This window comes from Seriola aureovittata, chromosome 16, assembly GCF_021018895.1.
Source record: "Seriola aureovittata isolate HTS-2021-v1 ecotype China chromosome 16, ASM2101889v1, whole genome shotgun sequence".
Taxonomy (NCBI): Eukaryota; Metazoa; Chordata; class Actinopteri; order Carangiformes; family Carangidae; genus Seriola; species Seriola aureovittata.
In genome coordinates, this window is record NC_079379.1 from 1,979,770 (window position 1) to 2,003,122 (window position 23,353).

At 43.2% G+C, this 23,353-nt stretch overlaps 1 protein-coding gene across 3 annotated transcripts in view; it reads left to right on the forward strand.

Annotated features, from left to right (window-relative positions):
• The first annotated feature begins 1,453 nt into the window (after window positions 1–1,453).
• LOC130184307 (NACHT, LRR and PYD domains-containing protein 12-like) overlaps window positions 1,454–23,353 on the forward strand; it is a 33,679-nt gene continuing 11,779 nt past the window's right edge. For 2 of the 3 annotated variants that reach the window (XM_056400239.1, XM_056400241.1), the window contains exons 1-12: window positions 1,454–1,546; window positions 1,833–1,985; window positions 3,072–3,302; window positions 3,533–5,489; window positions 7,398–7,571; window positions 11,570–11,743; window positions 13,303–13,476; window positions 14,006–14,179; window positions 14,763–14,936; window positions 17,187–17,360; window positions 20,376–20,549; window positions 22,759–22,799. In XM_056400239.1, the coding sequence (XP_056256214.1) occupies window positions 1,922–1,985; window positions 3,072–3,302; window positions 3,533–5,489; window positions 7,398–7,571; window positions 11,570–11,743; window positions 13,303–13,476; window positions 14,006–14,179; window positions 14,763–14,936; window positions 17,187–17,360; window positions 20,376–20,549; window positions 22,759–22,799 (3,511 nt within the window). In that variant the 5' untranslated portion in view covers window positions 1,454–1,546; window positions 1,833–1,921. The remainder of the gene's footprint in view (window positions 1,547–1,832; window positions 1,986–3,071; window positions 3,303–3,532; window positions 5,490–7,397; window positions 7,572–11,569; window positions 11,744–13,302; window positions 13,477–14,005; window positions 14,180–14,762; window positions 14,937–17,186; window positions 17,361–20,375; window positions 20,550–22,758; window positions 22,800–23,353) is intronic. The other variant, XM_056400240.1, reaches the window with a different exon arrangement.

Consider the following 23,353-nt stretch of genomic DNA (forward strand, 5'->3'; position numbering starts at 1 on the left):
TATTCGTAAGTGGTTGAAAAGCCCAGCAACAGTCTCCTCTGCCAAATCGGATACGACACCGACGCCTCCTGATGTCGCTGGAGAAGGAGACCGTGGACGACAGTCTGAGCCCGTTGCTAGTAGCTCCGTGGAGCCCGACCCTGGGCCTGGCAGGACCTGCAGCGGCCACGGAGCGGAGGCTACTAGCAGGTCAAGTGCAACCGCGACTGGGGCAGTTATTTGGGCCACAACTGCCTGTTGGATCAGTGGGTGTGAGTGACCTCGGCACGGACAAACCCAAACAGGTTGTGTTGAAGAAATATCCAGGCAAAATGTTTGGTTCAAAAAAACGATCATTTTCCTCTAGCTGGTATTTGAACAGGGACTGGCTTGAGTACTCGGTGGAAAAGGACGCTGCGTTTTGTTTTGCCTGCAGGAAATTCAAATCTGTATCATCGGACGCGACCTTCTCCATGAAGGGATTTAATGATTGGAAACATGCAATTGAAACAGGCAAGGACTTAAATAAGCATGCAGCTTCAAAAGAACATTTAGCCTGTGAAGCAACGTGGAGAGATTCAGAAACACGTGGACAGGGAAAGAGATTTCCACTCTCTTAAATTCAGAACAACTGGCTCCCAACAGATTCTACATGTCAGCCGTAATAGATATGCTGGAGTTTTTAGTGGTGAATCAATTGCCGTTACGTGGAGATAATGCTGGTTTTAGATGGGTTTAAAGTCTCTGTGCGTGTGTATGTGCGTGCGTGTGTCTGTGTCTAATGGCAATGCATATCCCTCTGTTGACTGCTTTGAAATGCAATGTTTGAGAGATGCTTCTGGTGTTACATCTAATATGTTATATATTTCAGTGTTTTATGGATATTCATAACGTTGCTTCTATGTAATGTATTGCTTTAAACTATGAGGACTGATGTTGTCGGCTATACCTGGTCATATTGCTGTTGGTTATGTTTAACGTGATGATTACATGATGCGCGAATACAGTATAGGATTATTAAAAATATACGTACGGTAGGTTAATAATAATTGTGCCCTCCCATGCATTTCTTATGCCCCCCTTAAGACTGATGTCTGGCGACGGGTCTGACTGAGCTAAATATATATTTCTTCTCTTTCAAATCAGTGAGGAATCATCATGAAAAACAAGCATATTGATTTTATAGTTAACAATATCACCATCATAACATAATACTACATGAATATTGTTTCAATAACCCCATCCTCCCATCGTGTAATGTGCTAAAGTTTAGTCTAGTTTATTAAAAACAATCCTAGTGTAAGTGCAGTCAGGTTCTTATTGAACTCTCCTTCACATCTTTCTTTCAACTCATGATGTTTTGCACATAGGTTGATGAGAAGCAGTTAGAGAGGAGATTATTTAGACTTTTCCACCACAGCCATTGGTGGCCAGTCATGTGATTTCCTGTAAATGCAGCGAAGGGTGGGGTGGGGGGGACTCAAACTGAAGGTGTTCAGTCAGATCAGAGTTCAGACTCCATTTTACCTGGACAGAGCAGGAAGAGGGAACTTGAAGGGTGAGGCAGGTAAGTGTTAACACAACATTATTATTATTTTACTGTCAAAGTGTCTGAGTCAGTTTCTCCCTGTGAACTATGGCGGGAAGAAGAGTCTTAGTGAGCTTCTGTCCACACTAAGACACTGAGAGAAAAGGGAACAACATGAAGTGTGGTACTTCCTGTTCTCTCAGTCAGAATCAACAGTTTGACTCAACATTGTGATGAGCTGAATAATACACATGAAAACTGACCAGGTGGAGTTTATTATACTGTATACTGTGTGTGTGTGTATGTGTGTGTGTGTGTGTCTCAGACTGACTGAGGTCCTGAAGATGAGTGATTGGGTGGAGGACGAGGAGGACAGAGCAGAGTCTACAGGATCCACCAGTCTGTCTGTGAAGAATGACCAGTCCAAAGATCTTGATCCTCCAGAACTCAGTACTGAACCTGGACCCTCAGACACACCGTAAGAGACTTGCTACAGACCTGTGAACCTACAAACTGTCACTGTAACACTTCCTCCGTAGTGTCACAGAAAACAAGTTGTTCCTGGTTCTGTTGACATATCAGTGTATTAATACTGACTGCTGATTCCGCTTGTGTCTTGTGAAATGATGAGATTTAAAGAAGTCACTAATTACATTTGATTTAGTTTATGTGCAAATGTTGCGTATCCTTTTTTCACCATGGTCAATTTTCATTCTGCTGTTGATTACAGCTCATCTGTATCAAGTAGGCTTATTATCCCCGACAGGCTGAAGCAAGCTGCAATTACGTGACCGCCATCATCAGCGATATTTACTGCCATCAGACACTTGTATGACCATCGCATACTTACATGAGCATGATACCAAAGGCAGTGCTGTCGTGGTAAAAGCGGGGTTTTAAAGCAGCATAGAGAGATTCAGATGTTTTTGATTAAAGCAAATCTTTTTTCTTTTTTTTTTTTTGTGAAGGGCATAATGTTGTTAGCATGTGTTCTACACCTGATTATTTTTCTGTGATGTGCAAAGATGCTACAGAAAGATCTGTAGCAATAGTTCTAGTTCTTCAAACTAACAGCACAGAGCTGGAGTCAGTATGTGGTTAGCCTAGCTTAGCATAAATACTGCAAGCAGGTGTAAACAGCTAGCCAAGCTCTGTTCAAAACCTACCAAGATCCTAATTAAATGCCCAGTCTGTACACACCTCTATGTAGAGAGATAGAGCTGCAGCAGCAGCAACGCAGAAGAGAGGCAGCCGATCTTACATCACATGTTCATAAAAGAGAAAAATGTTTATCCTTAGCCTGACTTTAATCTTTGGAAATTATTGCTAGTCTTAATGCCCTGATGACTGATATTAAACCTGACTGTTTAATATCAGTCAGGTTTTCATTCAGTTCGTCACTCTCTACTTGTTTTCCTCTACGTTCTCTCTCTCCTCCTCCTGTGTCCTCCCTTAGGCTGGCTCATGTTACTGAAGGCCCGCCCTCTTGAGGTTGGCAACTAATCAGAACAGAGATGTCAACCTGTGACTGTGACGTGTTAGTGATAAAGAAATGTCTTCACAGAGAGAAGAGAAGCTGTGTCCATGGAGGAGCAGCTGTCCTGCTGTGCTCTGTGTCAGGGGGTCCTGAAGGATCCGGTCTCTACCAGCTGTGGACACTGGTTCTGCAGACCGTGCTTCACCACATACTGGGACCAGTCTGGTTCTGCAGGAGACTCCTCCTGTCCCCAGTGTGGACAAAGACCCAGAACGAGACCTGGACTGCAGACAGCCAGTCAGACCAGCACTGAACAAAGTGAGACTGATCATCTGTGTGCTGATGTCATCATTTCTGAAACCAGGACCTGTTGTTTTATACAGTCATTTGTTCTATCACACAACATTGACATTTAAGATGATTATAAATACCACAACATTAAAAAAATATTTTCTTTGTTGTCTTTAGCTTTTCTGGAGTTGATGAAATTCATTCATCAGATTCTCAGATTCTCTTTCTTCAGTCTGACATTGTCTCTTCTCCTTCAGCAGATGGTGGTCTGCAGGAGGTTTTAGATCAACATAAGATCAGTCTGAAGAGCAGATGTCAGCGTGTGACTGAAGGAACTGATGGAAGAGGAAGTGGAACCCTCCTCAACAGGATCTACACTGAGCTCTACATCACAGAGGGACAGAGTGAAGAGGTTAATACCCAACATGAGGTGAGGCAGCTGGAGACAGCTTCCAAGATGGAGACCCTCCATGACGCTCCAATCAGGTGCCACGACATCTTTAAGGCCTTACCTGACCAACAGAGACACGACATCTCTGAAGCCTTACATAACCGACAGAGACCCATCAGAGTGGTTATGACGAACGGCGTCGCTGGGATTGGAAAAACCTTCTCAGTGCAGAAGTTCTCTCTGGACTGGGCAGAGGGTTTGGAGAACCAAGATGTCAGTCTGCTGGTTCTGCTTTCGTTCAGGGAGCTGAACCTGATCAGAGATCAGCAGTACAGTCTTCTCAGGCTGCTTCATGTTTTCCATCCAACATTACAGAAGGTCACAGCAGAGCAGCTCGCTGTCTGTAACGTTCTGTTCATCTTTGACGGCCTGGATGAAAGCAGACTGTCACTGGATTTCAATAACAGGGAGGTTGTGTCTGATGTCACACAGGAGTCATCAGTCAACGTGCTGCTGATAAACCTCATCAGGGGGAATATGCTTCCCTCGGCTCTCGTCTGGATAACTTCCAGGCCTGCAGCGGCCAATCAGATCCCTCCCAGATGTGTTGACAGGGTAACAGAAGTACGAGGCTTCACTGACGCTCAGAAAGAGGAGTACTTCAGGAGGAGATCCAGTGATGAAGATCTGTCCAGCAGAATCATCTCACATGTCAAGACATCCAGGAGCCTCCGCATCATGTGTCAAGTCCCAGTCTTCTGCTGGATCACTGCTACAGTTCTGGAGCACATGTTGACCACAGACCAGAGAGGAGGAGAGGAGCTGCCCAAGACCCTGACCGACCTGTTCTCACACTTCCTGCTGGTTCAGACAAAGAGAAAGAAGCACAAGTATGATAAGGGACATGAGACGAGTCCACAGGAGCTGATGGAGGCTGACAGGGAAGTTCTTCTGAAGCTGGGGAGGCTGGCGTTTGAACAGCTGGAGAAAGGAAACATCATGTTCTACCAAGAAGACCTGGAGCAGTGTGGTCTTGATGTCACAGAGGCCTCGGTGTACTCAGGACTTTGCACTGAGCTTTTCAAAAGAGAGTGTGTGATCTTCCAGAAACCAGTCTACTGCTTTGTTCATCTGAGCGTTCAGGAGTTTCTGGCTGCAGTCTACATGTTCCACTGTTACAACAAAAGGAAGACAGAAGTCCTGAAGAACTTCCTGGGAGAAGACTCTGATTATTACAACACTAACACCAACACGAACACAGGGGTCCTGAAGAACTTCCTGACAGAAGACTACAAATACAGGGACTTAACCCCAAAGTCTTTTTTAAAGTTTTCTGAGATGTTTGGAAATGATCATCCATCTCTGGATGTCTTTCTGATGGCAGCCACAGAGAAATCCCTCAAAAGTGAAAATGGTCACCTGGACCTGTTTGTTCGCTTCCTTCACGGCCTCTCTCTGGAGTCCAACCAGAGACTCTTGGGAGGTCTGCTGGGTCGGACAGAGAACAGTCCAGAAATCATCCAGAGAGCCATCAACAACCTGAAGGAGATGAACAGTGACAAAATCTCTCCTGACAGAAGCATCAACATCTTCCACTGTTTGACGGAGATGAACGACCACTCAGTTCATCAGGAGATCCAAGAGTTCGTGAATTCAGAGAACAAATCAGAGAAGAGACTCTCTGAGATCCACTGCTCAGCTCTGGCCTACATGCTGCAGATTTCAGAGGAGGTTCTGGATGAGTTGAACCTGGAGAAGTTCAACACATCAAAGGAGGGACGACGGAGACTGATCCCAGCTGTGAGGAACTGCAGAAAGGCTCGGTGAGTCCAGACATGATCATTATAATTATTGATCAGTGGTTTAGATGAGTAGTTTAGTCAAATTCAGTTTTCATTTTTTCTCATTATTCTTAGTTTTGCATTGAAAAAATTGCACGTCGACTTTGAAAATGCATCAATATCAGTATTTTAAGTCAAAGAATAATTTCCCATACTTTGATTTATTTGTGGCCGCCAGTCACTATTAACCACCATATATTTATTTTCTATTCATCATTAATGCTCACACTGCTCTTTTGTCCTCTTCTCTCTGGAAGAGAGCTAAAATGAAAGCTTTGTGTATGTAAGTCTAATGTCACGCGGTGAGGTCAAGTTGGGGTTTTGTCCTGTCTCCATGTCTTGTCATTTCAATCAATTCTAGTCCTGTTCTGAATTTTTTTTTTTAATAATATGAGACAAAAACGGCTGCATGGTGGTGCAGTGGTTAGCGCTGTCACCTCACAGCAAGAAGGTTCCGGGTTCGAGTCCCGGCTCGGCCGTGGGATCTTTCTGTGTGGAGTTTGCATGTTCTCCACGTGCCAGTGTGGGTTCTCTCCGGGTACTCCGGCTTCCTCCCACAGTCCAAAGACATGCAAAATGGGGAATAGGCTAATCGGATACTCTAAATTGACCATAGGTGTGGCTGTGAGTGTGAATGGTTGTCTGTCTCTATGTGTTTGCCCTGCGATGGACTGGCGACCTGTCCAGGGCGTACCCCGCCTCTCACCTGAAAAGATGCTGGGATAGGCTCCAGCCCCGCGACCCTACTAGAGGGTAAGCGGAAGAAAATGGATGGATGGATGAGACAAAAACAGTCTGCTCAAATTAAAGGTGCTACTGTACATTGAAATGAGTGTGAAAGTTTAGCTGAACAGGTTCGTGATAAAACATAGTGTAACCACTGCACAAGTCATCACATTTGTAAAAGTCAAGACCTCCTCAATGTCCTTCCCTCGAATGTTAACTGGCTGAAGGGTGAGCCTAGACCTCCGAAAGTCAATGACCATCTCATTGGTCTTGAAGGTGTTCAGAAGGAGGCAGTTCTTGTTGCTCCATTCACTGAAGGCCATTGTTAGATCCCTGTACTCCTCTTCTTGCCCATTCCTGATACGCACCACAATAGGTGTGTCATCCGAGTATTTCTGGATGTGGCAAGACTCAGAGTTGTATTTGATTTTTTTAAAGATTCCTGAATACAATTATTGGACTCCATCAAAAATCTCTCTCTTGGGAACGATGATAAATATAGGAGATGCAACAAAATCAGGGCATACTGTCTTATTTGAAATACAAATGTGAAATGGTGCATAAATTCTGGTTAGACATAGTTAATTGTATTAATAACATACTAGAGACAGATCTCAGTGTGAATCCAACATTATGCATATTGGGTATGTTGCCAATGAGAGTTAATCTGCCCTCAAAGGTGTGTTCCTGGGTGAAACTGGCCTTAATAACAGGAAGCAGGGGCACTTCAGTGGGTCACTTGCTCGAGTGCGCACTATTGGGGCTCGGCCCTTGCAGCGGTGCCCTGGGTTGGAGTCAAAAGCATGGCCCTTTGGTGTGTGTCATCCTCTCTCTCTCTCTCCCCAACTTTCCTGTGTCTCTCTCACTGCTACTATAATAAAAGAATAAAAAGCCTGAAAAAATTACTTAAAAAATAAAATAACATGAAGCAGAATAGTGTTAAGACAGTGGAAGTCAAAAGAGCGTATCAGTGACTGAATGAATGAATGTTTGTATACTGAAAAAAACAAAAGAGGTTTAATTACTAAAAAAGAGATGAGCTGAACCATGGATGTGAAAAGCAGATGTTCATCACATTATCATGTCATCATATGCATTGGCTGTATTTTTATTACAAATTGTCTGATTTTATTCTAACACATTTTATATTTTCTCTTATCACAGACTTGCTGACTGTGGACTCTCAGAGACTCACTGTGACGTTGTGGCCTCAGCTCTGAAGTCCAGTCCCTCCCATCTGATAGACCTGGACCTGAGTGTAAACAACCTGAAGAATTCAGGAGTTAAGATTCTGTCTGCTGGACTGGAGAGTCCAAACTGTAGATTGGAGACTCTGAGGTCAGTTCACTGACTTGAGCTGTTGTAGTTTTTGTATATATTCAATCAAAATCTTTCAAGTTTCAGTCTGTCATTGGTTGGTACATTATCAGGATTTCTGTGTGAGGATTTTGAAAAATCATTCAGTGAAGAAAAATGACTCTATGATGTAATAACTACCAAAAGAAGGAAAGTGAGAGCAGTCGTAGTGTTTGTGAACCAGAGCAGCAGAGAATTTACATAGTTTGATTTTGAAATTAGAAAGTTGATGAGAATCAAACATCTCAAAGATCTTCTGCTTTTTCTGATTTGAACATGACCAAAGCTGCAGCTCTCTTCAACCAACACATATTGAAGCTGTTGTTCTGTTCATGTCTGCACTGCAGAATCATCTGAAGAAACCGACCTTCAGACTGCAACACAAACCAAATTAAAGCAGGGCCAGTGGCTGACTTGGGAAAGTGTAGAGAAGAAGAAACTCAGCTGGGACATGGAAGCATGTATATATGTACATGCACTCACTTTATTAGGTACACCTGTTCAACTGCTCATTAAATATCTAATAGGCCAATCACATGGCAGCAACTCAGTGCATTTAGGCATGCAGACATGGTCAAGACAATCTGCTGCAGTCCAAATCGAGCATCAGAATGGGGAAGAAAGGTGATTTAAGTGACTTTGAACATGGCATGGTTGTTGGTGCCAGTTGGGCTGGTCTGAGTATTTCAGAACTGCTGATCTACTGGGATTTTCACAAACAACCATCTCTAGGGTTTACAGAGAATGGTCAGAAAAAGAGAGTGAGCGGCAGTTCTCTGAGCGAAAAGGCCTTGTTGATGCCAGAGGTGGGAGGAAAATGGTCAGACTGGTTGGGGCTGATAGAAAGGCAACAGCAAATCAAATAACCACTTGTTACAACCGAGTTATGCAGAGGAGCACACGAGAACACGTGGAACCTTGAAGCAGATGGGCTACAGCAGCAGAAGACCTCACCAGGTGCCACTTTTGTCAGCTAAGAACAGGAAACTGAGGCTACAATTTGCCCGGGCTCCCCAAAATCAGACAATTAAAGATTGGAAAAATGTTGCCTGGTCTGATGAATCTCGATTTCTGCTGAGACATTCGGATGGTCGGGTCAGAATTTAGTGTAAACAGCATGAAAGCATGGATCCATCCTGCCTTGTATCAACAGTTCAGATTGGTGGTGGTAGTGTAATGGTGTGGAGAATATGTTCTTGGCACACTTTGGGCCCCTTAGTACCAATTGAACATTGTTTAAACGCCACAGTCTACCTGAGTATTGTTGCTGACCATGTCATCCCTTTAGAACCACAGTGTACCGATCTTCTGATTGCTCCTTCCAGCAGGATAAGGTGCAATGTCACAAAGCTCAAATCATCTCAAACTGGTTTCTTGAACATGACAATGAGTTCACTATGCAGAGTAGGATCAGTTGAAAGTCGCCATCTTGAAGGAACAGAGATGGGATAGGTGCAGACAGCAAGTGGAGTAATACAGTATATGATGCAGGCAGCAGATCAGCCAGAACAGGAACCTGAGGCTCCAGAGCTAGCTGTCAATGTTTTCCCCAGTGACCTTGCAAAGCAGCAACATGATGATCCCACTCTTTCAGACTGTTTCAGTGAGGCACAGAAAAACTCCACTATCAGCTTCCTTAACCCATTTATACCGGGTGCTGCATAGCGCAACATTGCTCCTCCCGCCGGTTGCTGCGTAGCACAGCATTGAGTCTCAATGCAGAAGATGGGTCCTGTAACATACCAGATCCACATGCCTTACCGGAAACAGCCCAACCAGACCATCCACATTAATATGCTCAAGAAGTGGCACCCTTGTCCCGCCTCCACACCACCAGCAGCTCAAACACTTTTTTATCATGGCAGTGAGGGACAAAGAGGAGCCAGCAGAGCAGTTCTTGCCTGACCCAGAGCCAGAGACGCAACTGGACCTGGAACACCTGCCTGAGGAGAAGAGGGGGGAGCTTCTTCACCTCTCCACCTTTTCCTGGATACCCCTGGGTCTACAGGGTTCCAGAGCACCTATTGTCGGTACTGAAGAAGGAGCTGGAAGTGATGAGGGAGATGGGGGTTATAGAATCTTCATCCAGTGAATGGAGTAGCCCCATCATCTTAGGTCCCAAAAAGGATGGCACCTTGAGGTTCTGTTTGGACTTCAGGAAAGTGAATAGAGTAAGTAAGCTCGACTTCCCCTCACCCCAGAGAGCAGAGAGATCACTGCCTCCAGAACCCCTTTTGACCACTTTCAGTTCACTGTCCTCCCTTTCGGCCTCCATGGAGCACCAGCTACATTCCACCTGCTGATGGACAAGGTCTTAGCAGGAAAAGAGTCCTTTGCAGCAGCATACCTGGATGACATCGTGGTCTACAGCAGCTGCTGGGAAGACCACCTTCGTCACCTCCAGGACGTTTTGCTCAGGATCAGGGGGGCCAGACTCACCATTCTTCCGGATAAGTGCTCCGTGGCCAAGATGGAGACTCAGTACCTGGGTTTTGTGCTGGGGAACAGGGTGCTGTGTCTGGGAGTGGGGAAAGTGGAAACCATCAAGAATGCAGAGAGGCATACTACGAAGTCTCAGGTGAGGTCTTTCCTTGGTCTCGTGGGGTGGTATGGTCGTTTCATTTAACATTTTCCACCCTGGCAGTCCCCCTTACCAACCTCACCAGGAAAAACCAACCTGACAAGGTTCAGTGGACAGCAGAATGTGAAGAGGCCTTCCAGAGATTGAAGGGGTTGCTATGCACTGAACCCATCCTGAAGAGCGCAGACTTTGAAAAGCCTTTCACTGTCCAGACCGATGCATCTGATGTGGGCATTGGAGCAGCGTTGCTGCAGAGGGAACCAGGCAGCCTCCAACCCATTGCATACATCAGCAGGAAGCTTCTGAAGCATGAAGTACGTATTTCAGTGGTTGAGAAGGAGTGTCTGGCCATCAAGTGGGCGCTAGACTCATTGAAGCACTAACTACTGGGGAGGAAGTTCGCCCCTGAAACGGATCATCGTTCCTTGACCTGTTTGGCAAACGTGAAGGACACCAACGCCAGGATCACCAGGTGGTTCCTCGCACAGCAGCCTTTTGACTTCATGGTCCAGTACAAGAAGGGCCATGAGAACTGTGCTGCAGACTTCCCAGAAATCCATGTAAAACATCATGTTATATTTAATTGTAAATTGTATGAATCTTAAGTCTAAAAGTTAAATGTTAAATCTAAATATTAAATCTAAATCTAAATGTTAAATCTAAATCTACATGTTAAATTTAAATCTATATGCAAATTTACATGAATTTCTGTCTCAAATGAGAGGAAAATGAGCAAAATGTCAGGAAAGTGAGCTAAATATTCAAAATATATCAGCTAAAAAATTGTGACAAAATTTTTACATTCGACACCCCATCCAGCTGGTTGGTTTGGAGGATTTCCAAGATGAGGTGAATGTTGTTTGGTTCATGGAGGTTCAGGCAGTCTGCTGATTAGCTTAGTACACTGTTACTGCACTAATTAACATGCTAATTATCTTAGCAGGCTAGGTAATGCTTTGTGCTGTTTTTACTTGTGCACCTGCACAGGTAAAAACAGCACATTGAAAATAATATTAACTATACCTTCTCATTCAGTGAATATGAGCTAAATAAATCTCTGATGTTTTACAGTAGGAGGCTCTGAACTCTACTTGATGGTGAACTGGTTGTTGCTGTAGGTCACAGAATCTGCTGTAACACCAGCGGTAGATTGACACCGAGCACTTTAGTCCAACATGTCGTACTGAGGTCAGCAGCATATGATGAATTTGTGTTGACATGAAGAGGTGTATGAATGTTGTGCTGACATTTGGATGATGACTGTAGAAGGCTGACATTATGATGATCCACAATAACAGAAGGACAAAGTTCCTCTATTCGTTTTAGACTAAGACCAATTATTGGGACATATCTGATTGATTATCAATGATTTTATCTACATCTTTTATTCATAATTCAGATTAGAGGGCTGTGGTTTATCAGAGATCAGCTGTGCGCCTTTGGTCTCTGCTCTGAAGTCCAACCCGTCCCTTCTGAGAAACCTGGACCTGAGTATCAACAACCTGCAGGATTCAGGAGTGAAGGAGCTGTTCGGTTTTCTGGAGAGTCCAGACTGCAGACTGGAGACTCTGAGGTCAGTTCACTGACTGTTTCTGTTGTAGAGCTTATATATTTGTCCCAAAACTGAACCTTATTAATATTGACTCATAACTTGAATCATTCACTTTGATTTACACCTATAAGATGCTGCAGTTCAAAATACAAGAACCCACACAATCTCACCACAGTGTTTCATGGAAAAGGTCTTGCAGTATTCCAGTGAAGTTCCACAATGTGTAATCCACAGAATGGTATCCTCTTTAAAGTCCACTGGAAGCCCCCTCCATAGCTGGTCTGCGTTCTCCTGTTGAGGTAGGGGTAAGGCTGGACCCAAATGCAGCCGAAAACACAAGGGAGTAAATGGTTTAATGACAAAAACTAACTGGAAGCTGGAGACCTGGGACTGTGGCTGGAAGCTGGAGTTCTGGGGCTGAGGCTGCTTGGGGAACCGGTGAACTGGGAACCAGGGGCTCCCACCCCTAGATACCTCCCAGGGAACGCTGACCGGGTTCCCCTAAAAGGAGACGGCTCAGGGACCTCAAAAAAGCCTTGAAACTGGCGTAGACTGCTGGGTCCATTTCTTTAGTCCGTTCGTTCTGTCAAGGTAGGGGTAAGGCTGGACTGTAATGTAGCCGAAAACACAAGGGAGTAGGTGGAAAATAGTTTAATGACAAAAAGTAACTACTTACAAAAACTCAAAATCCAAACAGGCAAAATAGGGAAAGACAGGCAAACCAACAGAACAGGAAACCGAAGCACGAGGGCACACAAGAACCACAACCGGAGACACAGGGGACAACAAAAGCAGACACCGAGGACAATTAGAGCAGGAACCGGAAGCTTGAGGTAACAAGGACAGGTAACACCGTGGACATGAACAGACGAACGGACACAGACAAAGGGGAGCACAGAGACTAAATACTCAGGAGGAGGGGAGACAATGAGACACAGGTGCAACACATTAGGGCAGGGCAGGTAATCACACAGGAGGAAGTAAAGTACCTGAAACGAGACAAGAGGTGAGTATCAAAATAAAACAGGAAATACGAGGCAAAGAATGCTAAATTCGAACATGAAATGTCCACCATGGCAAACCATGACATCTCCTCTCTCTGCGCTGTCGTCAACCCCCCCCCCCAATTAAAACCTAACTGTGGAATGAAAATAATAACAACAAAAAGCTCATTTCCACACCTATGTTGACTTAACAGGCCAACGATAACACTAATGGCATTGTTCATATGTGAGGGAAAATAATACAAAACCCATTTTCCCCATTCACACGAATCCATGCACAAAAGTGGAATAAAAGTGTTGTAGTCAGTTCTTAGTCCAACATGTCTGATCAGATATTGATTCTATATTGACAGACTGTTCTGAGGTCAGCAGCGTGTGATGAATCTGTGTTGACATGAAGAGGTGTATGAATGTTGTGCTGACATTTGGATGATGACTGTAGAAGGCTGACATTATGATGATCCACAATAACAGAAGGACAAAGTCCCTCTATTTATTTTAGACTAGAAATCATTGATTAGGACATATCTGATTGATTATCAATGATTTTATCTATATCTTTTATTCTTTATTCAGATTAGAGGGCTGCTGTTTGTCAGAGATCAGCTGTGCTTCTCTTGTCTCTGCTCTGAAGTCCAACCCCTCCCATCTGAGACACCTGGACCTGAGCTACAACAACCTGCAGGATTCAGGAGTGAAGGAGCTGTGTGTTTTTCTGGAGAGTCCAGACTGTAGACTGGAGACTCTGAGGTCAGTTCATCTTTGTCCCACAACTGAGCCTAATTAATCTTGACACATAACTTGAATCATTCACTTTGATGTAATGAATGAATGACATTTTAAATAGTTGTTTTCTCATGTTTCCAGTTGTTCTTCTCTCAGACTGAGAATGATTCTTCAGTTTCAACTCATTTCACTCAGTTGTCATGAATAATGTCTGTTCACTTCAGTTCAACCTTCAGAACTCAGACACTCATGTTTCTCTCAATCAGAGGACTCATGTTTTATATACACTGTAGAAAATGCCCAGTGTGTGTGTGTGTGTGTGTGTGTGTGTGTATAAGTGTGTTGGTTTTATAAGGTTCAGTCCGTTAAGTGTAAATCTTGTATTGTGAAGTTTCCCTCAGCTGTTTTCAAAGCACCAACAAATAAAATGAACATTTTCCAAAGTTTGCATTAAATCATTTGTAATTTGGGATGAAAACAGTTTGTGTTCAGTTTAATGTGTTTAGATTTTGATTAGCAATGATTTTATCTACATCTTTTATTCTGTATTTAGATCGAGTCACTGCTGGTTGTCAGAGATCAGCTGTTCTCCTCTGGTCTCTGCTCTGAAGTCCAACCCCTCCCATCTGAGAGACCTGGACCTGAGCTACAACAGCCTGCAGGATTCAGGAGTGAAGGATCTGTGTGGTTTTCTGGAGAGTCCAGACTGTAGACTGGAGACTCTGAGGTCAGTTCATCTTTGTCCCACAACTGAACCTAATTAATATTGACACATAACTTGAATCATTCACTGTGATGTGTTAATCTTGTATTGTGAAGTTTCCTCAGCTGTTTTCAAAGCACCAACAAATAAAATGAAAATTTTCCAAAGTTTTCATTAAATTATCTGTAATTTGGGATGAAAACAGTTTGTGTTTACTTTAATATGTGTTTACATTTGGATTTCCTGAGACCAGGCCCAAGCAAGACCTTTTTACTGGATCAGGACTGGATCTTTAAACTGTGATCCAGTTCAGTCATGAATAAAAGTGCTGTAGTCAGTTTTTAGTCCAACATGTCTGATCAGATATTGATTCTATATTGACAGACTGTTCTGAGGTCAGCAGCCTGTGATGAATTTGTGTTGACATGAAAAGGTGTATGAATGTTGTGCTGACATTTGGATGATGACTGTAGAAGGCTGACATTATGAGGATCCACAATAACAGAAGAACAAAGTCCCTCTATTCATTTTAGGTTAAAGATCATTGATTAGCACATATCTGATTGATTAGCAATGATTTTATCTACATCTTTTATTCATAATTCAGATTGAGTCGCTGCAGTTTGTCAGAGAACAGCTGTTCTCCTCTGGCCTCAGCTCTGAAGTCCAACCCCTCCCATCTGAGACACCTGGACCTGAGCTACAACAACCTGCAGGATTCAGGAGTGAAGGATCTGTGTGGTTTTCTGGAGAGTCCAGACTGTAGACTGGAGACTCTGAGGTCAGTTCACTGACTGTTTCTGTTGTAGATCTTATATCTTTGTCCCACAACTGAACATAATTAATCTTGACTCATAACTTGAATCATTCACTTTAATTTAATGAATGAATGCCATTTTAAATAGTTGTTATCGCATGTTTCCAGTTGTTCTTGTCTCAGACTGAGAATGATTTTTTATTTTCAGCTCAGAGTCCAGACTGTAGACTGGAGACTCAGAGGTCCGACTCCATGTTTTATTATTGTGCTGAGATAAATGTAATGTGAAAGTTGTGTTGACAGTAACCTCAGACATAAGGCTGATATTACACTCATCCACACTGAGGATCTTCATGGTAAAGTCTGTTCTCATCTTCTGTGGTTTTAGTCCAGTGACTCTCATGACTTTTTAAAAGTTAAAGTTGAAGTTTGTAATATTCACACTTGTGCAACATTAAACACACCAGTAGTTATACTTAAAGACGTTTATTCTCAATAGGACAGAGTAAAATACCATGTCTAATCTAGTATATACAGGTGTGTGTGTGTGTGTGTGTGTGTGTGTGTGTGTGTGTGTGTGTGTGTGTTTGTATGGGGCTGTGTGGCTTCTGCTGTTTTCTCCTTTGTTCTTCTCACAGTTAGCTGTTCCATGCTAACTCAGCTGTGGCTCCTGTTGCTTGGAAAATCAGCTGGCTGGCCTTGTGTTGTGGCCACTGACTCTGAAGAGAACTTGGTTCGCTCTCATTTAATCCTAAGCAGGTCACTGCTGTTGAGGAGAAGAGTGTTGCAGTGTGCTGTGAGCATGCAGACAAGAGAGCTGTTGCTCCAGGTAGCCTTGTGCTGACCTGGTGCTGGGAGCCTTGTTGCTCCTTGAAGAGCTGAGAGGGAAGAGAGGGAACAGTGAAGGAGATCTGGTTTTGTCTGGTGACACCCTGGGGGGTCACGTGTCACACACTGACCAACCCTCATTGGTCAGTGTCGTCCCTTGGGGAGGGTCATCCCCAGATGAGAACAGTGAGGAACTGTGGGGAAGTGAGTTCTATTTTCTGTAGAACAAAGAGCATGTGGTCTCCAGAACCTTGAATGTACTAGAGTCCCAACAACAGAAACACATTAAATCTTTCAGATATAACAAATCTATAATCAATAGCTGATGGTTCCAACACTTTCGTAAGGCTCTTTAATGTTTATGGTGACTCAAATATTCAAACCCAAGTTGCCCTAGCAACAGGTTCTTTCATCAATTTAAATACTCTTCGTTTTACCATGTTAAATATTTGAAGTGAGTCACCAGGTGTCTGTGTCTCTGTCGTTCCATCAAGTAGTGAATTTAACATATATTTATTTACATTTGTTGACCTTTCTCCAGGGTTCAGTCTGACATGTTTATTGTCTTTGAAAACTTGAGGATCTTTAGTAAAATCCCTAATTAATGTGGCTGCAAAACATGGGTTTGTATAGATGGAGCCGCTGGTGGAGCTGGCAGAGTTTTAGAAGTGGAGTCACTACGTCTTTGTTGAAGCAGCAGCATGTTGTCATTAATATTAATGAGAGCTATTTCCACTGTTTTGTAGTATATGATCCACTTCATTTCTTTTTACTTAAACATTCTAAACTGTTGTATGTTCTTCTTTAATGTAAGTTTTATTGATAAGTTAAGGAAGGGTGAAAACTAAGGCTTTGTCAAAGGTTTCCTTGAACCATCCATTATAAGTTGAGGTTAAGGAAAGTGCATTAGGGGACAAATTTGCTTAACCATTAGTTTCCTGTTTCCTACGATATAAGTGACCCAGGATGTGGGGGTTTTGTGCTGACCTTAAAGGTCAAAAGTCCAGAGACCAGATACCTGTATATTAGATTTGGTTTACCATTAGGGTGAAGACTTCTTCTCATTGGAAAAAGTGTACATCCCAAAGATGGGATAAGACAGATAAATAGAGGGGTTTGTGAGAAGGAAAAGAGGAGATCTCACATTGGCAGAGATGCTCCAGGATTCGGCATTTGTGACACTGTTTCTTTCTTGTAAATAAACTTCTTTTTGATTGCAAGTAAAGACGTGTCAGCGGTGATCACTTCTTCACATCAGCACCTCAAGATACCACAGTTTGTATTTGTCTGTTTTTAACCTGCATCCTGTTGGTTCAGGTGTTTGAGTTTACATTTTCTAAACTTCTATTTCTAAACTTTCTTCAGCTCTGAACAGATGATGAAACACTGAACGCTTTCAAACAGGAACTTTGTCTCCTAAACTTACATCTTTTATTCTTTATTCAGGTTGAGGGACTGCAGTTTGTCAGAGATCAGCTGTGCTTCTCTGGCCTCAGCTCTGGAGTCCAACCCCTCCCATCTGAGAGACCTGGACCTGAGTGACAACTACCTGCACAATTCAGGAGTGAAGGATCTGTGTGGTTTTCTGGAGAGTCCAGACTGTAGACTGGAGACTCTGAGGTCAGTTCATCTTTATCCCACAACTGAACCTAATTAATCTTGACACATAACTTGAGTCATTCACTTTGATTTAAAGGTATAATGTGTAAGATCCTCGAGGTTGTTGATTGATTAGCCCAGATGCAGAAGAAAAGGCAGGTGCTGGTCCATCACTGGGGAGGACTGGACTGGAATTCTGGTCCTGATTCAGACAAAAATGTGATAGGCATATATATATATAGACAATTAGTTTGGATTGTAAAAGTTTTTTATATTCAAACATTTTAGGTCTGTTGTGTGTGTATAATAATTAGTAATGATAGATATGAATATGCTAAAATAAATACAGTATTAGGCAGTGGATGCTGAACCGGATGGTTCTGGATCAAATAGTTTCTTTGTCTTACTTGTAAAAAAGGTTACTGATGCATCTATCTGGACAATAACCCAGGAACAGGCTAAATTCTACTAAATCACTAAAACGTCAACATCATACATTTATGCCACTTGAAGTGTTTGTCAGTACGGTTTGTCATTTGCACTAATGATACTTTTTGCTACAGACCAACATTACATGTTACTCACCAGTCTAACACAAAAGTTGCAGCTCCGCATCAAACCAAATCTCTTTACTCGCCCTGAGCTGTCTCCAGCAGTGGAATAACACGCCAGGATTTACCCCTGTTTTCCTTCTTTGCCACTGAATGTGGTGTCTTCTCGGAGCGGTTATTCGGGATGGAGATAAGGATTGTTTTCTAGGCGCTTCATCCATCTCTGTGCTTCTGTGGTGCTCGTCAGCAGCTTTTTTTTTTTTTTTGGTTGGGAGCTGTAGCGTAAGTCAAAGCTCAGGAGGAAGCTCTTCTTCTCCATGGGACTGAGGGCAGACTAGATGCTACACTGACTCACACAGCATCTAGTGTGTCTAGGTGGTATTACAACACAGTCCGGGACGAGGCTAGTTGGTTAGCATGCTCATTTCAGTAGATATCTCTGAAATACAATAGATGGTGGTCTTGGTCGTGATATCATCACAGTGGCTCCTTCACATACTATTGACTAAAATTATGGCCAGATTTGGCCAGATCTTACACATTGCACTTTTAATGAATGAATGACATTTTAAATAGTTGTTTTCTCATGTTTCCAGTTGTTCTTCTCTCAGACTGAGAATGATTCTTCAGTTTCAGCTCATTTCACTCAGTTGTCATGAATAATGTCTGTTCACTTCAGTTCAACCTTCAGAACTCACACACTGGTATTTCTCTCAGTCAGAGGACTCATGTTTTCTATACACTGTAGAAAATGTCCAGTGTGTGTGTGTTTCTGTGTGTGTGTGTGTTTGTTTTATAAGGTTCAGTCCATTAAGTGTAAATCTTGTATTGTGAAGTTTCCTCAGCTGTTTTCAAAGCACCAAAAAAATGTTTTTTCCAAAGTTTTCATTAAATCATCTGTAATTATGGATGAAAATAGTTGGTGTTCAGTTTAATATGTGTTTAGATTTGGATTTCCTGAGACCAGGACCAAGCAAGACCTTTTTACTGGATCCAACTTTAAACTGTGATCCAGTTCAGTCATGAATAAAAGTGTTATAGGCAGTTTTTAGTCCAAAATGTCTGATTAGGTATTGATTCTATATTGACAGACTGTTCTGAGGTCAGCAGCATGTGATGAATCTGTGTTGAAATGAATAATAATAATAATACATTTTATTTGGCAGCACCTTTCACAGCACTCAATGACACTTTACAGAAGATTAAAAACACAATAAAAACAATAATAACAACAGACAGTTAAAAAGAAAACAATGAAATTACAGTGAATATGCAGATTGAAACAGATGAGTTTTGAGTCTTGATTTAAACTGGGGTAAAGAAAGAATGTTACGGATGTCTGGTGGGAGAGAGTTCCAGAGTTGGGGAGCATGGTGCTGAGGCGGGGGGATGGCATAGAAGGGTGAAGGGAGGAGGAAAACCGGAGGGAACGAGAGGGGTTGGTAATGCGGAGGAGATCAGCCAGATGGGGGGGTGGGGTGGGGTGGGGGGGTTGTGGATGGCTTTGAATGTATAGAGAAGGATTTTGAACGTGATACAGAATTTGACTGGGAGCCAGTGGAGCTGCTGGAGGACGGGGGTGATGTGGTGAAAGGAGGGGGTTCGGGTGATGATACGGGCTGCAGAGTTGTGGACCAGTTGGAGCTTATGGAGGGATTTGTGGGGGACACCGAAGAGGAGTGAATTACAATAATCAATACGCGAGGTGACGAGGGTGTGAACTAGAATGCCAGTGGTGTAAGGGGTGAGAGAGGGGCGGAGACGATTAATGTTGCGTAGATGGAAATATACAGGCCGAGTGATGTTATTAATGTGGGAGTGGAAAGAAAGTGAGCTGTCGAGGATGACACCCAGACTCTTAACCTGTGGGGAGGGGGACACTGTGGAGCTGTCTATGGTGAGGGAAAAACTGTCAGCTTTGGATAGGGAGGATTTGGTGCCGATAATAAGAAGTTCAGTTTTATCACTGTTTAATTTGAGGAAGTTTGAACCAGGATTTGATTTCAGAAAGGCAGTGGGTGAGGGAGGAGGGAGGGAGAGTGGAGTTCGGTTTACTGGAAAGGAGAGCTGGGTGTCATCCGCGAAGCAGTGAAAGTGGATACCATATTTACGGAAGATATTGCCGAGGTGGAGTAGGTATATGATGAAGAGGAGGGGCCCCAGGACGGAGCACTGGGGCATACCTGAAGTAACGGGGGAGGGCTGTGAGGTAAAGGACTTGAGCTGAATGAACTGAGTGCGGCTAGTGAGGTAAGAGTGGAACCAGAGAAGGGGGTGTGAGTGATGCCAATGGAGGAAAGTCTACTGAAGAGGTGTATGACTGTTGTGCTGACATTTGGATGATGACTGTAGAAGGCTGACATTATGATGATCCACAATAAGAGAAGGACAAAGTCCCTCTATTCATTTTAGACTAAGACCATTGATTAGGACATATCTGATTGATTATAATTGATTTTATCTAAATATTTTATTCACAATTCAGATTGAGTCGCTGCTGGTTGTCAGAGATCAGCTGTTCTCCTCTGGCCTCAGCTCTGAAGTCCAACCCCACCCATCTGAGAGACCTGGATCTGAGCTACAACAACCTGCAGGATTCAGGAGTGAAGGATCTGTGTGGTTTTCTGGAGAGTCCAGACTGTAGACTGGAGACTCTGAGGTCAGTAGAGGGTTGGGGTAACCCATGGTGAATGAATGAAAAACCACTGCATGTTAATGAATGAAGTAGAAATGTGGTTGGATCCACAGCTGTCAATATTACCTGTAAAAGCATTGAGCTCAGACTGTACAGACTGCACAGCAGTGAGAGGATGATTTAAGGTTTATTCTGACTGGAGACAACAGAGGGCTTAGTTTCCAGTCGTGAGGGAGAGAAGACGGTGGTCTAAGTGCCCATGTCTGCCCAAACCTCCACCTAAAACTATTAAAACAACTTTCTGATCCAGATATGATCAACAAGACTTAGGAAAGAATCTTGGTTCTGGTTTCAATCAAAGAGATGAAGATAGAAACAAGAGCCTCTGATGTAAACAGACAACATGGAGGAATCCTACATCGACAACATGTACACAGAAATTAAAAGACTTTAGGAGCGATGGAAAACAGGAGGTGGCTGATCTAAAGAAGCAAATGGGACAACAGAAACATGAACTACAGTGCATGTCTGAAAGGCAGAGGCCGAAACAGAGGCAGGAGAAACCATTTTAGTGGAGGTTTTAAAACACTGACATGAGAATATCAGGGTTCCAGAATTTAGACCAAACAGAGAAGATACTGTCTTTAATGCTTGCTGGTTTGATTCTGGCAAATGATTACTGATTATGAGATGGACTCTTATGAAAATGTTTCTGTGACATACCAAATAATCAGGTTTATAGATACATACAAATAAGAAGTTAATTAAAAGGCATTGATGGCATGATACTGTGAGAGTCAGGGTGGTGGTGGGTCAGGCAGAGGACTAGGTACAAAGAGTGGACAAGAGCAACCTACCAGGGAAATACAAAGCATGGTCTTATCAGCATGGAGTTTTGCCAAGGCTTCTGTGTGAACTGCCTGAGTATGATCACCTTGTAACAGCAGTAGAGATGGTGAAAGAGAAGGTGCCTCGGTGTACTAAAGAGCTTCAGCAGTATCAATATCTACAGCTCAGAGACCAAGCTCAAGTTCCTCATCAGGAAGCTGAAGGAAAATCCAGGAAGCTCAGCAAGAGGCCTCCTCACCTTCTCAAAGGATCTGGTCCAGAACAGCTAAGACCATCGTGATGCTGCAGGTGATAGCACCATGGGATGAGTGCATGAAGGAGGCTGTGCAAATGCCAGCCACTGGTGGAGAGCAAAGTACCTGCACATGGAGTTTGAAGCGAGAGGTGTCCCAGGGCAGTCCCTCCGCAGAAGGAGATCTGCAGCATGCTGGAAGAGGTGGAGGTAGTGTCAGAATGGCTGTGGCCACAGAGAGAGGAGCAATGGTCAAGCCACCTGGCTCAGGTTGGGCCTGATCAACCCGGCCAGTTCACCCTTCAGACGATGTTTTGACAAGTGGTGAAACATCCAATGATGAACAGAGTCACATGATGATGAGCCAGGAGGCAGCAGTACCATGTAACTGTACGTAAAAGGCAACGTATATAAAATCTCACGGGGGAAAGAAGAACCTGAAATAAATAGATAGATCGATATTTTATTTATCCTTTAGGGAAAATTCATGTGTTCATTAGCTCATTGTTGATAATAATAATAACAATAATAATAATAATAATAATAAAAACAGTTAATAATAAATAAACGATAATAACTAGATTAGTCCACTTCCTTTGGCTGAGGTGTTTTATAGCCTGATGGCAGTTGGAACAAAGGATCTCCTGAACCTCTCTGTTCTGCAGCGCAGTGAGATGAGATGTTTGTTGCACCTGTAGCTGCTTCTCTGTCCTGCCAGAATGTTGTGGAGAGGATGGTAATGTCCAAGATGGCCTCCATTTTACATTGAATGCGTCTCTCCACAACAGTCCTGAGTAAGTCCAGACTCCTGCCAAGCACAGACCCAGTCTTTTTGACCAGCTTGTCCAGTCTCCTTGTGTTCATCTTGTTTTTGTTGAAAGCTTGACTATACATTTTGATCTTATCTTTAAACTTAACCTGATCCATCGCTGGTTACCATGGTGATACTATGGTAACGTGCTTAAAAGTGAGACTGCGAGGCTCAAGTTGATACCGGTTCACTAACTAACCAACCCACTGATCAGGCTCATTGATACTGGATCACTTAATTTTCAACTGGGTGAGACTGATCTGGGATCATCACTGTTAGGTTCAAAACCTGATTATTTTCCACTCACTCTGTAACTGTTGTGGTTGTGTTTGTCTCTACAGGGTCAACAGCAGGCTGATGAAAGCTTCCAGAGATAAAACCTGTGAGTACTGAAACTCCTATTCACCATCTGTCGTCAGTACAGTCTGACTGTAAGATGAGGCTCATTTCATCACCAACATATTTATGAACTGACTTTTCAATAGACTTGGTTGGAGCTCTGGAAAATGTGTCTAATTTCTAAAAGAACTAGAGGCTGTGTTTGCTTTGAGGGAATCTGGATCCTTAGTGTCTGAACAAGATTTGATAGGAGATATTTAGATATCTAAGATATTTAATAGGCCGGGGAGGCCTGGGGCTTGGCCCAAGCAAACCGGTGTGGAGTAGAGCAGGTCCCAAGGAGATGAGAAAGCTAGTCGTGGAGCAGGTTCGTAGACAGGAGGAAATATTAAGGGGTGCAAAGGCAGTGGCCCAGGCAGGGACAGTGGGTGAATTGGGAAGGCGTAGACAAGAAAAAGCTTAGCTGGAAAGAGCTGTGGAGTATGGAGGAAAGCAGCATTAGATTTTTGATAGGGGCAACTTATGATGTATTGCCAACTCCCCAGAACCTAAAACTCTGGGTAAATGGAGACCCGCTATGTTCATTGTGTTCAGGTA